This window comes from Mizuhopecten yessoensis, unplaced genomic scaffold (assembly GCF_002113885.1).
Source record: "Mizuhopecten yessoensis strain PY_sf001 unplaced genomic scaffold, ASM211388v2 scaffold10543, whole genome shotgun sequence".
In the NCBI taxonomy this organism is placed as follows: domain Eukaryota; kingdom Metazoa; phylum Mollusca; class Bivalvia; order Pectinida; family Pectinidae; genus Mizuhopecten; species Mizuhopecten yessoensis.
The window spans coordinates 11062-32093 of NW_018408599.1; the positions used below are offsets into that span (position 1 = coordinate 11062).

At 40.8% G+C, this 21032-nt stretch overlaps 2 protein-coding genes across 2 annotated transcripts in view; both read left to right on the forward strand.

Moving 5' to 3' along the window:
• Positions 1-5106, forward strand: part of LOC110461032 — a 15070-nt gene extending 9964 nt beyond the window's left edge. The window contains exon 2 of the mRNA XM_021514303.1: positions 2398-5106. Within this exon, the coding sequence (XP_021369978.1) occupies positions 2398-2762 (365 nt within the window). The 3' untranslated portion in view covers positions 2763-5106. The remainder of the gene's footprint in view (positions 1-2397) is intronic.
• A 319-nt stretch (positions 5107-5425) lies between these two features.
• On the forward strand, positions 5426-19961 carry LOC110461031. Its single transcript, XM_021514301.1, has 2 exons — positions 5426-6393; positions 19643-19961. Exons 1-2 carry the CDS (start codon positions 5426-5428, stop codon positions 19959-19961), a joined length of 1287 nt encoding a protein of 428 aa, XP_021369976.1.
• The last annotated feature ends 1071 nt before the right edge of the window (positions 19962-21032 follow it).

Here is a 21032-nt window from a genome sequence, read left to right on the forward strand (position 1 = left end):
CGGTTCTCAGTTATGGGACACGTCTCCTATAATACAGTTATAATTTATGGGACTTGTCTCCTATAATGCAGTTATAAGTTATGGCACACGTCTCCTATAATACAGTTATAAGTTATGTTACACGTCTCCTATAATACCGTTATAAGTTATGGCACACATCTCCTATAATACAGTTATAAGTTAAGGGACACGTCATCTATAACTGTATTATAGGAGACGTGTCCCACGACTTATAAATGTATTATAGGAGACGTGTGCCATAACTCATAACTGCATTATAGGAGACAAGCCCCATAAATTATAACTGTATTATAGGAGACGTGTGCCAAAACTATAGGAGACGTGTGCCATAACTCATAACTGCATTATAGGAGACAAGCCCCATAAATTATAACTGTATTATGGGACACGTCTCCTATAATCGGTTCTCAGTTATGGCACACGTCTCCTATAATACATTTATAAGTCGTGGGACACGTCTCCTATAATACAGTTATAAGTTAAGGGACACGTCATCTATAATACAGTTATAAGTTATGGGACACGTCTCCTATAATACAGTTATAAGTTATGGGACACGTCTCCTATAATACAGTTATAAGTTATGTGACACGCCTCCTATAATACAGTTATAAGTTATTGTACACGTCTCCTATAATCCAGTTATAAGTTATGGGACACGTCTCCTATAATACAGTTATAAGTTATGGTACACGTCTCCTATAATAGAGTTATAAGTTATGGGTCACGTCTCCTATAATATAGTTATAAGTCATGGGACACGTCTCCTATAATACAGTTATAAGTTATGGGACACGTCTACTATAATACAGTTATAAGTTATGGGACACGTCTCCTATAATACAGTTATCAGTTATGGGACACGTCTCCTATAATATAGTTATAAGTTATGGCACACATCTCCTATAATACAGTTATACGTTATGGGACACGTCTCCTATAATACTGTTATAAGTTATGCGACACGTCTCCTATAATACAGTTATAAGTTATAGGACATGTCTCCTATAATGCAGTTATGAGTTATGGGACACGTCTCCTATAATACAGTTATAAGTTATGGGACACGTCTCCTATATTACAGTTTTAAGTTATGGGGCACGTCTCCTATAATACAGTTATACGTTATGGGACACGTCTCCTATAATACAGTTATTAGTTATGGGACATGTCTCCTATAATGCAGTTATAAGTTATGGGACACGTCTACTATAATACAGTTATAAGTTATGGGACACGTCTCCTATAATACAGTTATAAGTTATAGTATACGTCTCCTATAATACAGTTATGAGTTATAGTACACGTCTCCTATAATACAGTTATGAGTTATGTGACACCTCTCCTAAAATACAGTTATAAGTTATAGTACACGTCTCCTATAATACAGTTATAAGTTATAGGACATGTCTCCTATAATGCAGTTATGAGTTATGGGACACGTCTCCTATAATACAGATATAAGTTATGAGACATTTCTCCTATAATACAGTTATAAGTTATAGTATACGTCTCCTATAATACAGTTATGAGTTATAGTACACGTCTCCTATAATACAGTTATGAGTTATGTGACACGTCTACTATAATACAGTTATAAGTTACGGGACACGTCTCCTATAATACAGATAAAAGTTATGAGACATGTCTCCTATAATACAGTTATAAGTTATAGTACACGTCTCCTATAATACAGTTATGAGTTATGTGACACGTCTCCTAAAATACAGTTATAAGTTATAGTACACGTCTCCTATAATACAGTTATGAGTTATGTGACACGTCTACTATAATACAGTTATAAGTTATGGGACACGTCTCCTATAATACAGATATAAGTAATGAGACATGTCTCCTATAATACAGTTATAAGTTATAGTACACGTCTCCTATAATACAGTTATGAGTTATGTGACACGTCTCCTATAATACAGTTATAAGTTATGTGACACGTCTACTATAATACAGTTATAAGTTATAGTACACGTCTCCTATAATACAGTTATGACTTATGTGACACGTCTCCTATAATACAGTTATAAGTTATGTGACACGTCTACTATAATACAGTTATAAGTTATGGGACACGTCTCCTATAATACAGTTATGACTTATGTGACACGTCTCCTATAATACAGTTATAAGTTATGTGACACGTCTCCTATAATACAGTTATAAGTTATGGGACACGTCTCCTATAATACATTGTCAGAAAGTGAAGTAAACCATGTGTTTATTTGTTTGAGTGGTTTTACGTCCGCTTCACTGCCGAGTAGTTTGGTTATTCAGCAGACGACAAGTAAATCCTGTTTATCTTATATTTTTATAATAGCTTGTGTTTTATATAACTGGATGTTCCTTTCATTATAATTCCAGGTATCTCTACGGTTGCCCACATGCGGTTCTTCACCAGCGCCATCGACCCTATAGAGGGCCGTGGGGAACACCTCCTTGAGGTACACAAACGATACATACAGAACACAATGGAACAGCTCACGTTACATATATTGTCCTCCATTCTTCTATCATCATTCCTCTCACCAGAATCAATGACAATCATACCGATCCGCGTGTTTCTGTTTGTCCTTGGCCGAGTGACGTTTTGGTACGGTTACATGAAGTCCCCGGTAAAGAGGGCCTTTGGTTTCCAGATGACGTTCGGCCCCAGTGTTGCATCGTTGTTATACTGTGCGTTCTGTTTTTGTAATTCAGGTCCTGCGTTTGGTCTACACGAAACCTGAGGCACGTGACACATCATTTTAGCTTTGACTTTAAATAATATCTACTGTGGCAGCAAAGCAGGAGACCAAATGCTACGTACCACAGGGACCAGATAATTTGTTACAGCTATATAGATTTAAAAATTATCAGGTCCCTGTGCTTCATACAAGATGCAGCACTGCGGTATGAATAGATGAAACAATAGGACTGCAAAGACACGCATACCTCACGATACGATACGTATCGCGGTACGATGCTTACGACACGATACGTACCACGATACAAATATCTGCTTAAAAGGTCAACTTTATGATGACTAAGTGCAGGATTTTATCGAGTTTTGTCATAGCCTTCAATACATACTATCAAAATATATTTTTGTTTAATTTTTAGTACGTTTTGGTATGACTGCTAAGTGAACCACATCTTTACTGAAGGATTAAAAAAAATAAGAACACTTTTTAGAGTTTGATAAACTTTGGTTGATTATTTAAGTTCTGTAAATGTATCGCGATACAGGCAGACAGAACAAATCGATACGATACACAAGAAAGTATCGCGATACGATACGATATGTCGTAGCAGTCCAAGAGGACAAATGATCTTATTTGATAGAAAACGTAAGACTACATCATATACACGCGTATAACTGTCTGTGTAGCACAATAACACAATGCTTTTTCAATGAATTGATTGCTGGGTAACCACTGGAATAACAGTGTAGAAACTCGGATGTGTTGAGGTACTGACATTGGGATGCTGGTCTAAGGCGGTATTCTGAGTGTGAAAATACAATGGGGCAAGATGCTGATTCGAACCCAAAACCTGGACCACTGATCATCATTCTGTCGCTCTAACCAACTCGGCTACTTTGTCAACGGTACTTCGAAGTTTCTCTTTGATTGAATTAAAATCCTGTTGATACCGAAAACTAACAGGAAGGTTCCTTCCTGTTCGGACTGAAAAGACATATATCTAAAATACATATATAATGGGCACTAGATGAAATGCGATTTTTATGATACATTTCTTCATATAAAAGAGTCGGTTTTGCCAAATAACATTTTATGTTTATAAAATACCATGATTATCTTTCTCGTGTCCGTGGAAATAATGTGATTTAGAGGAATGTATAGTAGTCAACACAGTATACTGACGTACAGGTAGGAAACACCAACATGTGATAGTATCTATTGAATAACTCCACCGGAAACAAGGAACATCTTACAAGTGGTGGAATTCTTTTTGTAAGAAAATGTGCATACAATGATGTGTTGACATTTACATACAATATGTAAACTAAAATGTGTATGTAAATCGATGTATGTACATGTAGTTAGTTGTTCTCCTAAAGATATATATTTAGTATCTGTTTTAATACAACCTTGCCAGTGTAAATAATTACGGGTTAATAACTACAGCTGCTATGATCAGGTTATGAGAACCGTTAAACCTCGTTATAACGCCTTATCTTGTTTTTTTTGTTTTTTTTTAAATGGTGTTATAAAGCTGTTTGGCGATGAGTTGAGGGAAACGTATAAATAATACTGAATACTACTATACATTCCTCTAAATTACATTTACATACAATAAAGTAAAACGATCTTAAAAAGCAAACGTATATGTTGGCGGTAAGTGAGGTGGGAATGGAACGAGGGGCATTATATCGAGGTTTTGCTGCAGTAAAGTAAATAGCAGACAAACAAATTGCATGATGATAGGATATACACCGATCTGTCGAACGTAAACTTTGAATGTTAAAGATCAGCTTTGCCTTTAACCCTTTCGTTCGTTCGATGCCATTTTTATCTTTGATTTTGTCGACCATTTCCTGGCCCTAATAACATCTACTTTGTTGAGGGCCCATGCCGTTAAGCACGTTATACTAATAATATGTTATCTTTGAAATCTGGATATCAGCGTTCGGAAGAAAACACTGTCGACTTTCGTGAAGAAACGTAACGTAAGCCCATTATAGAAAGATGCGTTAAATTAATATACGCATACCGCAACGAAAACAACCATGTTCATTATTAGATTTTATTATAAATTTTACAATAACGGAAGTGACGTTCTAACTGATCAGTGGGCATTACCAAGAGGATAACGTAGATGGTCCTCATGCTAACTATTATTGGTTAAATATACTTACCTTTTTAATGAATAATACATTTTTGTTGTTTAGGAAATAAAACTCTATTTGAAAAGTGAGGTTTTGTTTTATTGACACGAATTACTTAATTTACCGTAAAACACATTTCGAGGGTGCTACAAACACCGTGTTCATGAAGAATTTTAGGTGATTTACGGTAACGATACATGTTACTACCAGATCAGGAACATCGGCTGTATTCGGCAGTTTCTAACTGCAGATGCATGCAAGATTTTCGTGCATTCACTTGTTACCTCTCGGTTGGATTATGGTGACGCCCTGCTCTGTGGTATAACTGACAAACTAACTAGTCGTCTGCAGAGGGTCCAGATCACTGCAGCACGGCTAGTTACTCGTACTCGAAAGTGAGAGCACATCACACCTGCGCTTTATTCGTTGCACTGGTTACCTGTACGATACTATTCTATGTATCTCCGACACTTGGCGCTGGATATCCGCGTCACACCAGTGTCCCCTTGTTGGGCTCCGTGGCGGGGGGAGGCATAGATCGTGAAACAAACAAAAATACACATGGGTAAAGATAAAAATCACCAAAACGACGGACATACCAAAAACCGGAACGATGACTTTAGCTCAAAAACAACACAAAACGCAACACAGAACACCCAATTCCCGCAATTCCTTGTGATGACCTCCACACAGAGTGGTAAAACAACGGCCGCGTTGTCGCCACTTCTGTTGAGGAAGGGCATCCAGGGAATCGCAGGGGATGTGAAATCCGTTAAGCCATTGGGATCGGGCGATCTCCTTATAGAGGTTTATCGCCAACAACAGGCGATGAACCTACTCGGAACAACCAGTTTTGCCGGCATCGGTGTCAGTGTGAAACCACACTCATCACTTAATTGCAGCAAGGGGGTAATCAGGTGCCCAGCCTTGCGCAATGACACCGATGAAGACATACTGGCATATTTCCAGGAGGAGAGCGTCCCGGTCTCTGAGGTGAGGCGGATGGTGATCAGGAGAAACAATGATACAATCAAAACAAACACCTTCATCATCACTTTTTCAACGCCAACACTACCCCAAATACTAACAATCGGATACCAGAGGTACAACGTTTCCGTCTACATCCCAAATCCATTGCGATGCCGAAACTGTCAGAAGTACGGTCATCACGAAAAGCGATGTAGACGAAAATCGATCTGCCAGTATTGTGGCCGTGAGGGTCACACCGAGCAAAATGACTGTGACATCGCCAACCTGCGCTGTGTCAACTGTGAGGGGAAGCACGCTGCCTCTTCTCGCGACTGCCCTACCTGGAGCCAGGAGAGGGAGATATTACGGGTTAAATATACCCGAGGTGTCTCTTTCCCCGAGGCCAGGAGGATAGTCAGGAGTGCAGACATTACTACACCCTCTTACGCACAGGTGACTCGAGGCAAGGCGCCGGTTGACAGTGTCACGGTCAAGGATGCTTCGGTTCAAGTTTCTGCAGACATACCTGCCTGGGGCTCACAAGTCCCAGACATGGCTGGGCAACAGAACTTGAAAATCCTCACGGGGGACCCATCCCGTTTCACGACTTTAACCAAACCAACCAAACCAAACAACCTGTCAAAAGCAGCATCACCTTCAAAAACAGCATCTTCATCAAAACCAGCAACACCATCAAAACCAGCACCACCATCAACAACACATTCCTCTTCAGGAGAAAACCCTCCAAAGGTTGGCCCATCTAGGGCACAGATGCGGTCGCAGCGATCTCGCTCACTCACATCTGTTCCTCGGTCCCAACTGAGGCAAAACGTAACATCACCTACCAACAGACCTAGGAAAAAAAATAGAATAGCGAGGGGCAAATCTGATGGACCTGATCTGAATGTCACCTTTGGCAAAGTATCAGAGAACCCGACAAACCGGTTCAATGTCCTACTAGATTTCGATGATGAGATGGAGACGAATGCCTCAGCGCTTCGACTCCATCGAAATCCAGCCAAAATAGCAAAAGATAAATAATACAATTATCCAATGGAACATCCGCGGATTAAAGGCAAATATAGAAGAATTTCAGAATCTATCAAAAGAATTTAGACCCGCCATTTTTTGTCTACAAGAAATCATGCTCAAAAACCCAATCACGCTTAGAAATTTCTCACTCTACACTAACATTCCAACTGTAGTTAGCAGAGCAGCAGGTGGCGCAGCGGTAGCTGTCCATAAAAATATTCCTCACAGAATGATCAAGTTAAACACAAATTTACAGGCTGTTGCTGTCTGTGCAACATTACACAGACAAATAACCGTCTGTTCAATTTATCTCCCTCCGAGTATTGTTTTCACTTGTGAGCAACTCAATAATCTCGTCTCCCAGCTCCCAACACCATTCATAATCCTCGGTGATTTTAATGGTCATAATAGCCTGTGGGGCTCTCCCAACACAGACGAGAGAGGAAGACGTATTGAGGAATTTATAGATAAAAACAACTTGTGCCTTTTTAACAACAATACCCCTACTTATTTACACCCTGCTACAGGCTCTCGTACCCACATTGATCTATCATTATGCCATCCATCCATTTTACTTGACTATGACTGGAGGGTAAATGATGATCTTTGTGGGAGTGACCACTTCCCAATTTTTCTTCAGAATATTGGGACTCCTCTTGATGATCCTCTACCTCGATGGAATATGCACAAAGCAGATTGGGCCCAATTCCAACACATGTGCATTGAAAAACTAACCATAGACAATTTTACTAACCTCGACGACCCTATCAAAACTTTTACTGAAACACTCACTTCAATTGCCCAAAAGACAATTCCAAAATCCGCTCCAAAACCTACGAAGTTCCTTTTATCTGAAGAATCTTTTGAAACACGCAGTAATCGGGCAGCTGCTCTAAGACGCTACTTCAATTGCCCAACTGCTTCAAACTACAGTGAATTTAAAATTTGGCGGGCAAAGGCTCGGCGATCAATTAAAATTGACAAAAGAAACAGCTGGAGAGAATATGTATCCAAGATATCATCAAACACGTCCTCCAAAAAAGTATGGGATATGATTCGGAAAATAAGTGGGAAAAAGAAAAAGGCAACATCCTCCCACCTCATTAATAAAAACAAAATTTTCTCGTCTATAACTGAAATTGCTGATGCATTTGCAAAAAACATAGCTAAAAACTCATCCCCTTTAAACCACTCCCAAAAATTCCAGTCTTTGAAAAAAAAGAGAGAAAAGAAACGGCTCAATTTCAAATCATCAAACAAAGAAAGTTATAATGAACAATTTACCCTACCAGAACTTGTTGATTCGCTTAGAAAATCACAGGACACTGCTTCAGGTCCTGATGATATTCCATATCAATTTCTAAAGCACTTACCGGACTCTTCACTAACATGCCTTCTTTACATATTCAACCAAGTTTACGCTTCCGGAAAGATTCCCGATTCGTGGAAGAACTCCACAATTATACCTATCCCAAAACCGGGAAAGGATGCCACTGACCCAAACAACTATCGTCATAACTCTCTGACTAGTTGTGTATGTAAAACTTTAGAACGAATGATAAACACTAGACTGGTTTGGTTTCTTGAGGCCAACGATATAATATCCCCTCTTCAAAGTGGCTTTAGAAATAGAAGAGGGACAAATGACCATCTCATCAGATTAGAGACGTTCATTCGAGAGGCTTTCGCCAAGAAAGAACACCTTGTCGCCGTGTTCTTTGATCTTGAGAAGGCCTATGATACTACATGGTAGTATGGCATCATGAAAGATCTTCACGACCTTGGCGTACGTGGAAACCTTCCCAATTTTATATCTAATTACCTACCAGATAGACACTTCAAAGTCCGTGTTGGTTCAACTTTTTCTGAAACGTCTAAACAGGAAATGGGAGTCCCACAGGGTGGAATCCTATCAGTCACACTATTTGGACTTAAAATCAATGATATAGTAAAATGTCTTGGTCAATCAACAGAAGGGTCGTTATTTGTGGATGACTTCTTGATCTGTTACAGATCTAAGAACATGCACACGATAGAACGACAACTTCAACAGAGTTTAAACAAACTACAAAATTAGGCAGACGAAAACGGCTTCAAATTCTCTAAATCCAAAACTGTGTGCATGCATTTCTTTCAAAAACGAAAAACACACAATGACCCAAATCTAACACTCGATGGGACTAGAATTCCTGTTGTTGAACAGACTAAATTTCTCGGCCTCATTTTTGATTCGAAACTCTCTTTCATACCACATATAACGTATCTGAAGGATAAGTGTTCCAAGGCGTTAAACATTATACGAGTCCTTTCTCATACTGATTGGGGAGCGGATCGTGAAATGCTTTTGCGCCTATACAGATCACTTGTTCGAACAAAACTGGATTATGGTTCTATGGTATACGGGTCGGCGCGCAGTTCGTACCTTCAGATGCTAGACCCTATTCATAACCAAGGGCTACGTCTAGCCCTTGGAGCTTTTCGAACAACACCTGTAAAAAGCCTGTACGTGGAAGCAAAAGAACCATCCCTTTATGACAGAAGAATAAAACTTTCATTATAATTTGCAGCTCAATTAAAATCAAACCCTAAAAATCCTGCCTTCAACCAAGTATTCAAGAACTCAACATAAAATTGACGAACATAGCTGAATTTAACATATCTGATGTCCCTCCGTGGACCATTCAAACCCCTGATTTTAACTTTACATTACATGATTTTTGTTTGTTTGTTTGATTTTGTTTAACGTCCTATCAACAGCTAAGGTCATTAAAGGTCGGCCTCCCCTGTGTGCAAGATGTATGCGTGTAGTGTATGTGTGAGCGAGGGAAATCAAGTGTTATGCCCAAACAACACAAATCCTCCTTTCGGGAATGCATTTCGAATTACCCTTCTCATACACAACTTTACACCGAAGGCTCCAAAGAAGGTGAGAAAGTGGCAGCAGCCTGCTGTACTGCCAATACTTGCACTTCAGTCCGACTACCAGACGGCGCCTCCATCTTTTCTGCTGAAGCATGCGCCATTGGTTTGGCCCTCGACCATATCGATGAACACCGCATTAAAAAGGCAATTATTTGTTCAGACTCTCTATCTGTCCTACAGAGTTTACAGTTACGAGATCCTAAAAACACAATCGTACAAAACCTTGCTCTTCGAATATCTCGTATATTAAAAAAGTCTAAAATAACTTTACTATGGATTCCGAGCCATGTCGGAATAAAAGGCAACGAATTTGCTGACAGGGAAGCAAAAAATGCATTGAATCTCGAACAAACAAATATCAAACTACCATACACAGATTTTAAACCTACTATTCGTACAGCCATTCAAAATGAATGGCAGAAACGCTGGTCTCTGGAGACCAACAACAAACTTTTTAAGATACAACCGAAACTTAAAACATCTATTCCCAGTCGGAAAGATCGTAGAGAGGAAGTTGTCCTCGCTCGGCTCCGCACTGGGCACACATATCCCACTCATTCGTACCTTTTAAAACAGGATATACCTGTGACACTCTATTTACAGTGGAACATTTTTTAATAGAATGTTCCGATTTTAAACACATTCGTGATAACTACTTCCGAGTACCGGATATGAAAACACTTTTCAGTTCCGTGGATTCGAAGGCATTATTTAACTATTTGAAAGACATCGGTCTATTTTATAGACTCTGATGTCTTTTAACCCACCTTATCATTTTTGACGTTATATATATATATCGCATATTCCATAACATCTATTCGTTATCTCTTTTATTATTTAACCCCCTTTTTTATTTTTTATTATCTACACATACAATGCGAATGTTTTTAAAATGAACCATTTTATCTGATTTTATCTTCGCTATTCACATGTTTGTTAAAAAAAATAAGATAAATAAATAAATCACCATGGCCCTAAATGACCTTAGCCGTCGATGGGCCGTTAAACATAAACAAACAAACGATACAGGTCGCAGTACAAAATTCTGGTTTACACATACAAGGCACTGAATTGAACAGCTCCTCAGTACCTACAGGAGCTTGTTAGCCTGTATCAGCAGTCAAGATCACTGCGGTCGGAGTCAGAATCTTTGTTGTGTGTCCCAAAATCTCGTACTGTAACCTACGGAAACATATGCTTTGGGAGGGTTTCGGCTACGATGTGGAATGGCTTACCGTCTGCTATTAGGAAGTCAAATACCCTGGCCAAGTTCACCTCTTCACGTCCGATTTAAGAATCTTTGCAAAGACGTCATGTAACTACCACCCTTTTATTTGTTTAATTATGTGCACATTGCTTGTTAAATGTATGAAAGTGTTTGCAAGCCTTTGTTGTTTGTTTTCACAATTATAACCATTACTATTATCCATATGTTGTAAAGCGCCTTAGATTTATTTTACAAATTATATAGGGCGCTATATAAATGTTGTATATTATTCTTATTATTATGTTAGTCAGGACTTGTTCTTATTAAGTTCGTCTAGATGGCGGTTCACCCATGATAGGTGGTGGAAAAAGATACCAAATCTAACCATATCTATTACTGAGTGAAACTTTTAGTAAAAAGAGATTATTATTAATGTTGTTACGATATTAATTAAAACATTGATTGATAAAAGAAACCTAGACGATGGATTGTTCCTTTTCAATGTTCTCAGGGAGAAGTTTGTTTTTTCTGGCGCAGCGAACTCTAAACCTATTGGATGAAATGCGTCCTTTCGTCAGTCGTCGGTATAAAGAGGAGATGTCATACGTCCTTTCGTCAGTCTTCAGTATATAGAGGAGATGTAATGCGTCCTTTCGTCAGTCGTCGGTATATAAAGGAGATGTAATGCGTCCTTTCGTCAGTCCTCGCTATATAGAGGAGATGTAATGCGTCCTTTCCTCAGTCGTCGGTATATAGAGGAGATGTAATGCGTCCTTCGTCAGTCGTCGGTATATTGAGGAGATGTAATGCGTCCTTTCGTCAGTCGTCGGTACATTGAGGAGATGTAATGCGTTCTTTCGTCAGTCGTCGGTATATAGAGGAGATGTAAAGCGTCCTGTCGTCAGTCGTCGGTATAAAGAGGCGATGTAATTTGTCCTTTCGTCAGTCGTCGGTATATAGAGGAGGTGTCATGTGGCCTTTCGTCAGTCGTCGGTATATAGAGGAGATGGAATGTGTCCTTTCGTCAGTCGTCGGTATATAGAGGTGATGTAATGTGTCATTTCGGCAGTCGTCGGTATATAGAGGAGATGTAATGTGTCCTGTCGTCAGTCGTCGGTATATAGAGGAGATGTAATTTGTCCTTTCGTCAGTCGTCGGTATATAGAGGAGGTGTCATGTGGCCTTTCGTCAGTCGTCGGTATATAGAGGAGATGGAATGTGTCCTTTCGTCAGTCGTCGGTATATAGAGGGGATGTCATGTGTCCTTTCGTCAGTCGTCGGTATATAGAGGAGATGCAATGTGTCCTTTCGTCAGTCGTCGGTATATAGAGGAGGTGTCATGTGGCCTTTCGTCAGTCGTCGGTATATAGAGGAGATGCAATGTGTCCTTTCGTCAGTCGTCGGTATATAGAATTATTATTAATGTTGTTACGATATTAATTAAAACATTGATTGATAAAAGAAACCTAGACGATGGATTGTTCCTTTTCAATGTTCTCAGGGAGAAGTTTGTTTTTTCTGGCGCAGCGAACTCTAAACCTATTGGATGAAATGTGTCCTTTCGTCAGTCGTCGGTATAAAGAGGAGATGTCATACGTTCTTTCGTCAGTCTTCAGTATATAGAGGAGATGTAAAGCGTCCTTTCGTCAGTCGTCGGTATATAGAGGAATTGATTGATAAAAGAAACCTAGACGATGGATTGTTCCTTTTCAATGTTCTCAGGGAGAAGTTTGTTTTTTCTGGCGCAGCGAACTCTAAACCTATTGGATGAAATGCGTCCTTTCGTCAGTCGTCGGTATAAAGAGGAGATGTCATACGTTCTTTCGTCAGTCTTCAGTATATAGAGGAGATGTAAAGCGTCCTTTCGTCAGTCGTCGGTATATAGAGGAGATGTCATGTGTCCTTTCGTCAGTCGTCGGTATATAGAGGAGATGTAATTTGTCCTTTCGTCAGTCGTCGGTATATAGAGGAGATGCAATGTGTCCTTTCGTCAGTCGTCGGTATATAGAGGAGGTGTCATGTGGCCTTTCGTCAGTCGTCGGTATATAGAGGAGATGCAATGTGTCCTTTCGTCAGTCGTCGGTATATAGAGGAGAGGTAATGGGTCCTTTCGGCAGTCGTCGGTATATAGAGGAGATGTAATGCGTCTTTTAGTCAGTCGTCGGTATATAGAGGAGATGTAGAGGAGATGTAATGCGTCCTTTCGTCAGTCGTCGCTATATAGAGGACATGTAATGCGTCCTTTCGTCAGTCGTCGGTATATAAAGGAGATGGAATGCGTCCTTTCGTCAGTCGTCGCTATATAGAGGACATGTAATGCGTCCTTTCGTCAGTCGTCGGTATATAGAGTAGATGTAATGTGTCCTTTCGGCAGTCGTCAGTATATAGAGATGTAATGCGTCCTTTCGTCAGTCGTCGGTATATAGAGTCGTCGGTATATTGAGGAGATGTAATGTGTCCTTTTGTCAGTCGTCGGTATATAGAGGATATGTAATGCGTCCTTTCGTCAGTCGTCGGTATATAGAGTCGTCGGTATATTGAGGAGATGTAATGTGTCCTTTTGTCAGTCGTCGGTATATAGAGGATATGTAATGCGTCCTTTCGTCAGTCGTCGGTATATAGAGGAATTGATTGATAAAAGAAACCTAGACGATGGATTGTTCCTTTTCAATGTTCTCAGGGAGAAGTTTGTTTTTTCTGGCGCAGCGAACTCTAAACCTATTGGATGAAATGCGTCCTTTCGTCAGTCGTCGGTATAAAGAGGAGATGTCATACGTTCTTTCGTCAGTCTTCAGTATATAGAGGAGATGTAATGCGTCCTTTCGTCAGTCTCGGTATATTGAGGAGATGTAATGTGTCCTTTCGTCAGTCGTCAGTATATGGAGGAGATGTAATGCGTTCTTTCGTCAGTCGTCGGTATATTGAGGAGATGTAATGCGTCCTTTCGTCTGTCGTCGGTATATAGGTATAAAGAGGAGATGTCATACGTCCTTTCGTCAGTCTTCAGTATATAAAGGAGATGTAATGCGTCCTTTCGTCGGTCGTCGCTATATAGAGGAGATGTAATGCGTCCTTTCGTCAGTGAGATGTAATGTGTCCTTTCGTCAGTCGTCGGTATATAGAGGATATGTAATGCGTCCTTTCGTCAGTCGTCGGTATATAAAGGAGATGTAATGCGTCCTTTCGTCAGTCGTCGCTATATAGAGGAGATGTAATGCGTCCTTTCGTCAGTCGTCGGTATATAGAGTAGATGTAATGTGTCCTTTCGGCAGTCGTCAGTATATAGAGGCGATGTAATGTGTCCTTTCGTCAGTCGTCGGTATATAGAGGAGATGTAATGCGTCCTTTCGTCAGTCGTCGGTATATAGAGGAGATGTAATGTGTCCTTTCGTCAGTCGTCAGTATATAGAGGAGACGTCATGTGTCCTTTCGTCAGTCGTCGGTGTAAAGAGGAGATGTAAAGCGTCCTTTCGTCAGTCGTCGGTATATGGAGGCGATGTAATGTGCCCTTTAGTCAGTCGTCGGTATATAGAGGAGATGTAAAGCGTCCTGTCGTCAGTCGTCGGTATAAAGAGGCGATGTAATGTGTCCTTTCGTCAGTCGTCGGTATAATGAGATGTAATGCGTCCTTTCGTCAGTCGTCGATATATAGAGGAGATGTAATGCGTCCTTTAGTCAGTCGTCGGTATATAGAGGAGATGTAATTTGTCCTTTCGTCAGTCGTCGGTATATTTCGTCAGTCGTCGGTATATAGAGGAGATGTAATGAGTCCTTTCGTCAGTCGTCGGTATATAGAGTAGATGTAATGTGTCCTTTCGGCAGTCGTCGGTATATAGAGGAGATGTAATGCGTCCTTTTGTCAGTCGTCGGTATATAGAGGCGATGTAACGCGTCCTTTCGTCAGTTGTCGGTATATAGAGGAGATCTAATGCGTCCTTTCGTCAGTCGTTAGTATATAGAGGAGATGTAATGCGTCCTTTTGTCAGTCGTCGGTATATAGAGGAGATGTAAAGCGTCCTTTCGTCAGTCGTCGGTATAGGGAGGCGATGTAATGTGCCCTTTAGTCAGTCGTCGGTATAAAGAGGAGATGTAAAGCGTCCTGTCGTCAGTCGTCGGTATATAGAGGAGATGTAAAGCGTCCTTTCGTCAGTCGTCGGTATAGGGAGGCGATGTAATGTGCCCTTTAGTCAGTCGTCGGTGTATAGAGGAGATGTAAAGCGTCCTGTCGTTAGTCGTCGGTATAAAGAGGCGATGTAATGCGTCCTTTCGTCAGTCGTCGGTATATAGAGTAGATGTAATGTGTCCTTTCGGCAGTCGTCGGTATATGGAGGCGATGTAATGTGTCCTTTCGTCAGCCGTCGGTACATAGAGGAGATGTAAAGCGTCCTGTCGTCAGTCGTCGGTATATAGAGGCGATGTAATGCGTCCTTTCGTCAGTTGTCGGTATATAGAGGAGATCTAATGCGTCCTTTCGTCAGTCGTTAGTATATAGAGGAGATGTAATGCGTCCTTTAGTCAGTCGTCGGTATATAGAGGAGATGTAAAGCGTCCTCTCGTCAGTCGTCGGTATAAAGAGGCGATGTAATTTGTCCTTTCGTCAGTCGTCGGTATATTTCGTCAGTCGTCGGTATATAGAGGAGATGTCATGAGTCCTGTCGTCAGTCGTCGGTATATAGAGGAGATGAAATGCGTCCTTTCGTCAGTCGTCGGTATAAAGAGGCGATGTAATGTGCCCTTTCGTCAGTCGTCGGTATAATGAGATGAAATGCGTCCTTTCGTCAGTCGTCGGTATATGGAGGCGATGTAATGTGCCCTTTAGTCAGTCGTCGGTGTATAGAGGAGATGTAAAGCGTCCTGTCGTCAGTCGTCGGTATATAGAGGAGATGTAAAGCGTCCTTTCGTCAGTCGTCGGTATAATGAGATGTAATGCGTCCTTGCGTCAGTCGTCGATATATAGAGGAGATGTAATGCGTCCTTTCGTCAGTCGTCTGTATATAGAAGCGATGTAATGTGCCCTTTCGTCAGTCGTCGGTATAATGAGATGTAATGAGTCCTTTCGTCAGTCGTCGGTATATAGAGTAGATGTAATGTGTCCTTTCGGCAGTCGTCGGTATATGGAGGCGATGTAATGTGTCCTTTCGTCAGCCGTCGGTACATAGAGGAGATGTAAAGCGTGTAATGCGTCCTTTCGTCAGTCGTCGGTATATAGAGTAGATGTAATGTGTCCTTTCGGCAGTCGTCGGTATATGGAGGCGATGTAATGTGTCCTTTCGTCAGCCGTCGGGATATAGAGGAGATGTAATGTGTCCTTTCGTCAGTCGTCGGTATATGGAGGCGATGTAATGTGTCCTTTCGTCAGTCGTCGGTACATAGAGGAGATGTAAAGCGTCCTGTCGTCAGTCGTCGGTATATAGAGGCGATGTAATGTGTCCTTTCGTCAGTCGTCGGCATATAGAGGAGATGTAATGTGTCCTTTCGTCAGTCGTCGGTACATAGAGGCGATGTAAAGCGTCCTTTCGTCAGTTGTCGGTATATAGAGGAGATGTAATGCGTTCTTTCGTCAGTCGTCGTTATATAGAGGAGATGTAATGCGTCCTTTCGTCAGTCGTCGGTATATAAATCTTCTCTGGCGTTTCGGAGGAGATGCGTTTTAAAGCAAATAAAGCTAAGTTCCCCTTCAGGGCCCCGCCCCCGTGGCCTCGGGGGTCAAACCAACCTCGTTTATTTAAGAAATGAATGTCCATCCCTACTGATGCTTCAGACTAAATTTGGCTGAAATCCTCTATGGTGTTTAGGAGGAAATGCGTTTTAAAGCAAATTAAGCTAAGTTCCCCTTCAGGGCCCCGCCCCCGTTGCCTCGGGGGTCAAACCAACCTCATTTGTTTAAGAAATGAATGTCCATCGCTACTGATGCTTCAGACTAAATTTGGTTGAAATGCTCTCTGGTGTTTAGGAGGAGATGCGTTTTAAAGCAAATTTAGCTAAGTTAACCTTCAGGGCCACGCCCCCCTGGCCTCAGGGATCGAACCAACCTCATCTATTTAAGAAATGATTAGTGATGCTTCAGACTAAATTTGGTTGAAATCCTCTTTGGCGTTTAGGAGGAGATAGGTTTTAAAGAAAAAGTTGACGACGGACGACGGACGCTGCGACACGGCATAAGCTCACTTGCCCTTCGGGCAGGTGAGCCAAAAAGAGGCACAGGGGCTTAGCGGTCCACTGAGTTATATTATAGGTAGCTCAATTTCATTGTTGAGATGTCATGTGGAACTAGTGAAATACAATACTTGTCATGTCATTAAAGGATAAGAACTTTAAAAACTGTTCAAATAAACCATTTTGCTACTGAGAAATATATATTGTTATTTACCTCTATGGCCAACCCCTGGGATAGTTCAAGATCTTCCTTTCTAATACTATTCGATTTCTATTTCATTCTATTTTCCAACCAAGTTTGAAATATTTCTTGCTGAAAAAGGACAAGATATAGTCAGAAGTGTTATTCCCCTATATAAACCGATGACCAAAAGGTAATATAACTAACAGTTTATATAATGCACCTAAGGGCATTTCAATCCATAAAAAAACTTCAATCTTGTACATCAGCAATTTTCCCCTTTTTGGCCCAACCCTCCAGCCCTTTGGGGAAAGACAGATATTATTTTTTCATACCGTCTAATTACCAACTCATCACAATTATTCCAACAAAGCTTAATTTCTTGCCGACATTAGACAACAAATACCAAAAATGTTATTTACCTAAATAAACTAGTAAACCCACGGGAGAGCAGATTACCTGAGGGGTAATGAAATTTACAATTTAGATAATGCACCTAAGGACCTTTCTGTCCATGATTCAAGAGTATTTGTTTGTAAAACATCTGAGTCTGATGAAGAAGATTTTTTTTTTAACTTAAACAATTTCCCCACTTGGTCCCCGACCATCCAGCCCCTGGGGATGGGTAAGGATCTTATTTTCTCATACCATCTAGTTGCCATCTAGCATCATACTAATTCCAACCAGGTTTGAATAGTTTCCCGCTAAAACGGACAAAATATAAGCAAAAGTTTTGTTTCCCTATATAAACTTTAGTCAACCTTACCCAATCGATGAAGGATGGCCCGGGGATAATGAAATTAATAAAACAGTTAAAGCCCCTGATGGAAATTTCAACAATGCACATACTTTGATTGTATCACATCTGAGTCTGAAGACTGATACTGAAGTATTGGTAAATTTTCCCTTTAGGGCCCGACCCTAGTTCCTGGGGATAGGGCAGGAATCCACATTTTACATTGTAAGACCCTCTTCCTCTAAAGATGATTCTGACTAAGTTTAAATAATTTCCTGCTGCAAATGTATCAAATGTACCAAAACGTCTTATTTCACTATATACACGATAGTAAACTTTACCTCCTCCCCAAGGGAGAACGGATGGACTGGGGTACCGAAATTACACTTTAAACATGCAGAGAAAAATTGACTCTATTACCCCTGGTCGCTGGGATTAGGGTAGGAATTCAAATTTTATCCTTTCGTAGCTTCATCTATTAAGGATGATTCTGACCAAGTTTGAACAAATTCCATCCACTTGCTCTTGAGAAGAAGTCGAAAATGTAAAAAGTTTACGTGCGACGGACGACGACGGACGGAAAGCGATCAGAATAGGTCACTTAAGCAAAGCTCAGGTGACCTAAACATACCTTTACAGTACTGATTGTCTAAACAATATTTGTATGACAAGAAACTGCGAGAAACAAAGTTTCAAGGTTTAAGGATGTTTTAAAAGACTTTTGGGAGATTCGATAAAAACTGGGAAAATATGACACTGTCTCTGTATAGTATTGTTGTTTTTGGATTTATATTCATTGGATACGGAATTGATGGTCTGGCGTCCGGTTCCCCTGCAAGGTAGTGACGCCTGACTTCCGCGCTGACGGTCTTCGAGCTCTTCAGACAGTTCTTCTAACTGGACAAGGTCAAGATACCGACCCACTCAGGTAACAGTCTTGAACATGTGAACCCACAACAACTGATGTCAGAAGGTTTTCTTCCGCTGTGTTATGTCACTTTTCACAGCGGAGAGTTGTGACGTCGGTGGGCGCCATATTTGAATTTATGTTTTTGTGTTTTTGGTCTGGCTAGGTGAGGCACCCTTACCAGCCGTTTTCTAAATTGAATACAAATATATTATTATTTGTCACTGTATTACATGATGAAAACTGTACAGGAACAGGAATATATACGGAGCAGACCGGCAAATAAGCCTATTAGGAAACCGATTTTGGTTTCTGACAGTAAGGGATTTACACTCAGAAAGCAGTACCACGTTAAAAATGAGTGTTTTCCTTTGGAACTGTGGTGTATTGTAGGAGCTACGACACCGTCACTCGCCCATTTAGTTAAACATCGAATTCAAAAGGCTCTAAAAAGACATAAATGTATTAGAATAAGGGACCCGAATGGAAAGAACACTGTGGCAAGTATTTTGGCAGAATTTAGGAGGGTCGTTGTTAACCAGTATCCTGGAGCAGTGGAACTAAAATTTGTGGAAATTCCAACCAATTCATCGGCAGTATGGAATAGGATCAGGAATTATAGGAATCCATACCTTTTTATTGAGGAGGATAAGCTGATTTCTTCTCAGGTCGCAAACCTCAACGATAAATACTTACTTTGAATCTGAAGATTGGGCAAAACACCCTGACATTCAGTCAGTTTCTGATCAGGAATCAAAATCTAGGGGCAAGGCCAAATCAAAATATCCACTCAAAATATCCCTGCTGTCTTATGGGGTACACCCGGGTACCTATTTGAGTTTGTGCTGGATCAAATACCTCATTGATGACAACGGCGAAAGGTGTGTAGATGAAGACAATAAAGTTGTCAATAAACCTTCTGAGCACTCAACCACAGATGTTCTACAGATTTCAGTAGACCAGGAGGAGCTGTTGGAGGTGCCGTAGGTAAGGTAATATTGAAGAAGGTGTGGTGACTAGGTGAGGTATCCTCATCAGTCATTCAAAACATCAATTTTTCTGCCTTTGTTTTCAGTTTTTAATATCTGTGTTATTGTTATTTCTGTAAGTCACTTTTAGTTATTTATATTTGTTAGGTGAGGTAACCTCATCAACATTTTATTTAACATAGCCGAGTCATACATTTTGTCATATTGTCATATTGATTATGGATGCAATTAATATGAATACAGCCTCATTGGAGGAATTAACATCTATCCCAAAGATTCAAGATGTCAGGGCTGAGGCTATCTTGAAGAAAAGGAAGGAATGTGGAGAGATAACTCTGGGGAAGCTGAAGCAAATACCTAACATCCCCAGTACCATTTGGGACCCACTTCTCAATCAGAGTGTTATCACCTGTGAACCACTTGAGCCGGTCTCAGGGACTGGGGGCGTCGGACAAGTTGAGGCATCCCACCAAGATGGGGAGGCTGTAATTGCTAGGTATAAGGCATGTCTGGTTAGACATGCGAGTGAAAGGAGAGAGAGGGAACACCAGCATCAATTACAGACAGACAAGTTACGGAAAGAGTTTGCCGACAAACAACAGATGAGTCATCAAGGGGAGTTGGAAACTCTGTGGGCAAGAGGTAGGAAGATGACTGCCTGAAATCTACGCACATTCGCAAAGAACCGTCATTCTTCCTGACAAGGACAATATCCGAGGCAAATGGACTATGGAATGGACGAATGACTCCCGCAGACAAAAACTGTTGAAGATGTGTTCCCACCACTTCATACATGGATGACAGTATCTTGCGATGTATCTGCTTGAATGGCACGAGTCAAAAGGCCTTCCAGTCTGCATGCCCAACCTGCCACATTCTCATCGGACATCTGATGTGAGGAGTAAACATTTTCAAGTAATGACAACACCATACAGACTTCGAAGCTTGGTGATAATCATGTCCGGCTTTGCTCGTGGTCCCAATGTCATAACAACATTTGCTGCAGTACCTCGTAATGATCTCCCTATGGACTGTCCAATAACTTCTAAATGCTTCCCCGACTTTATCA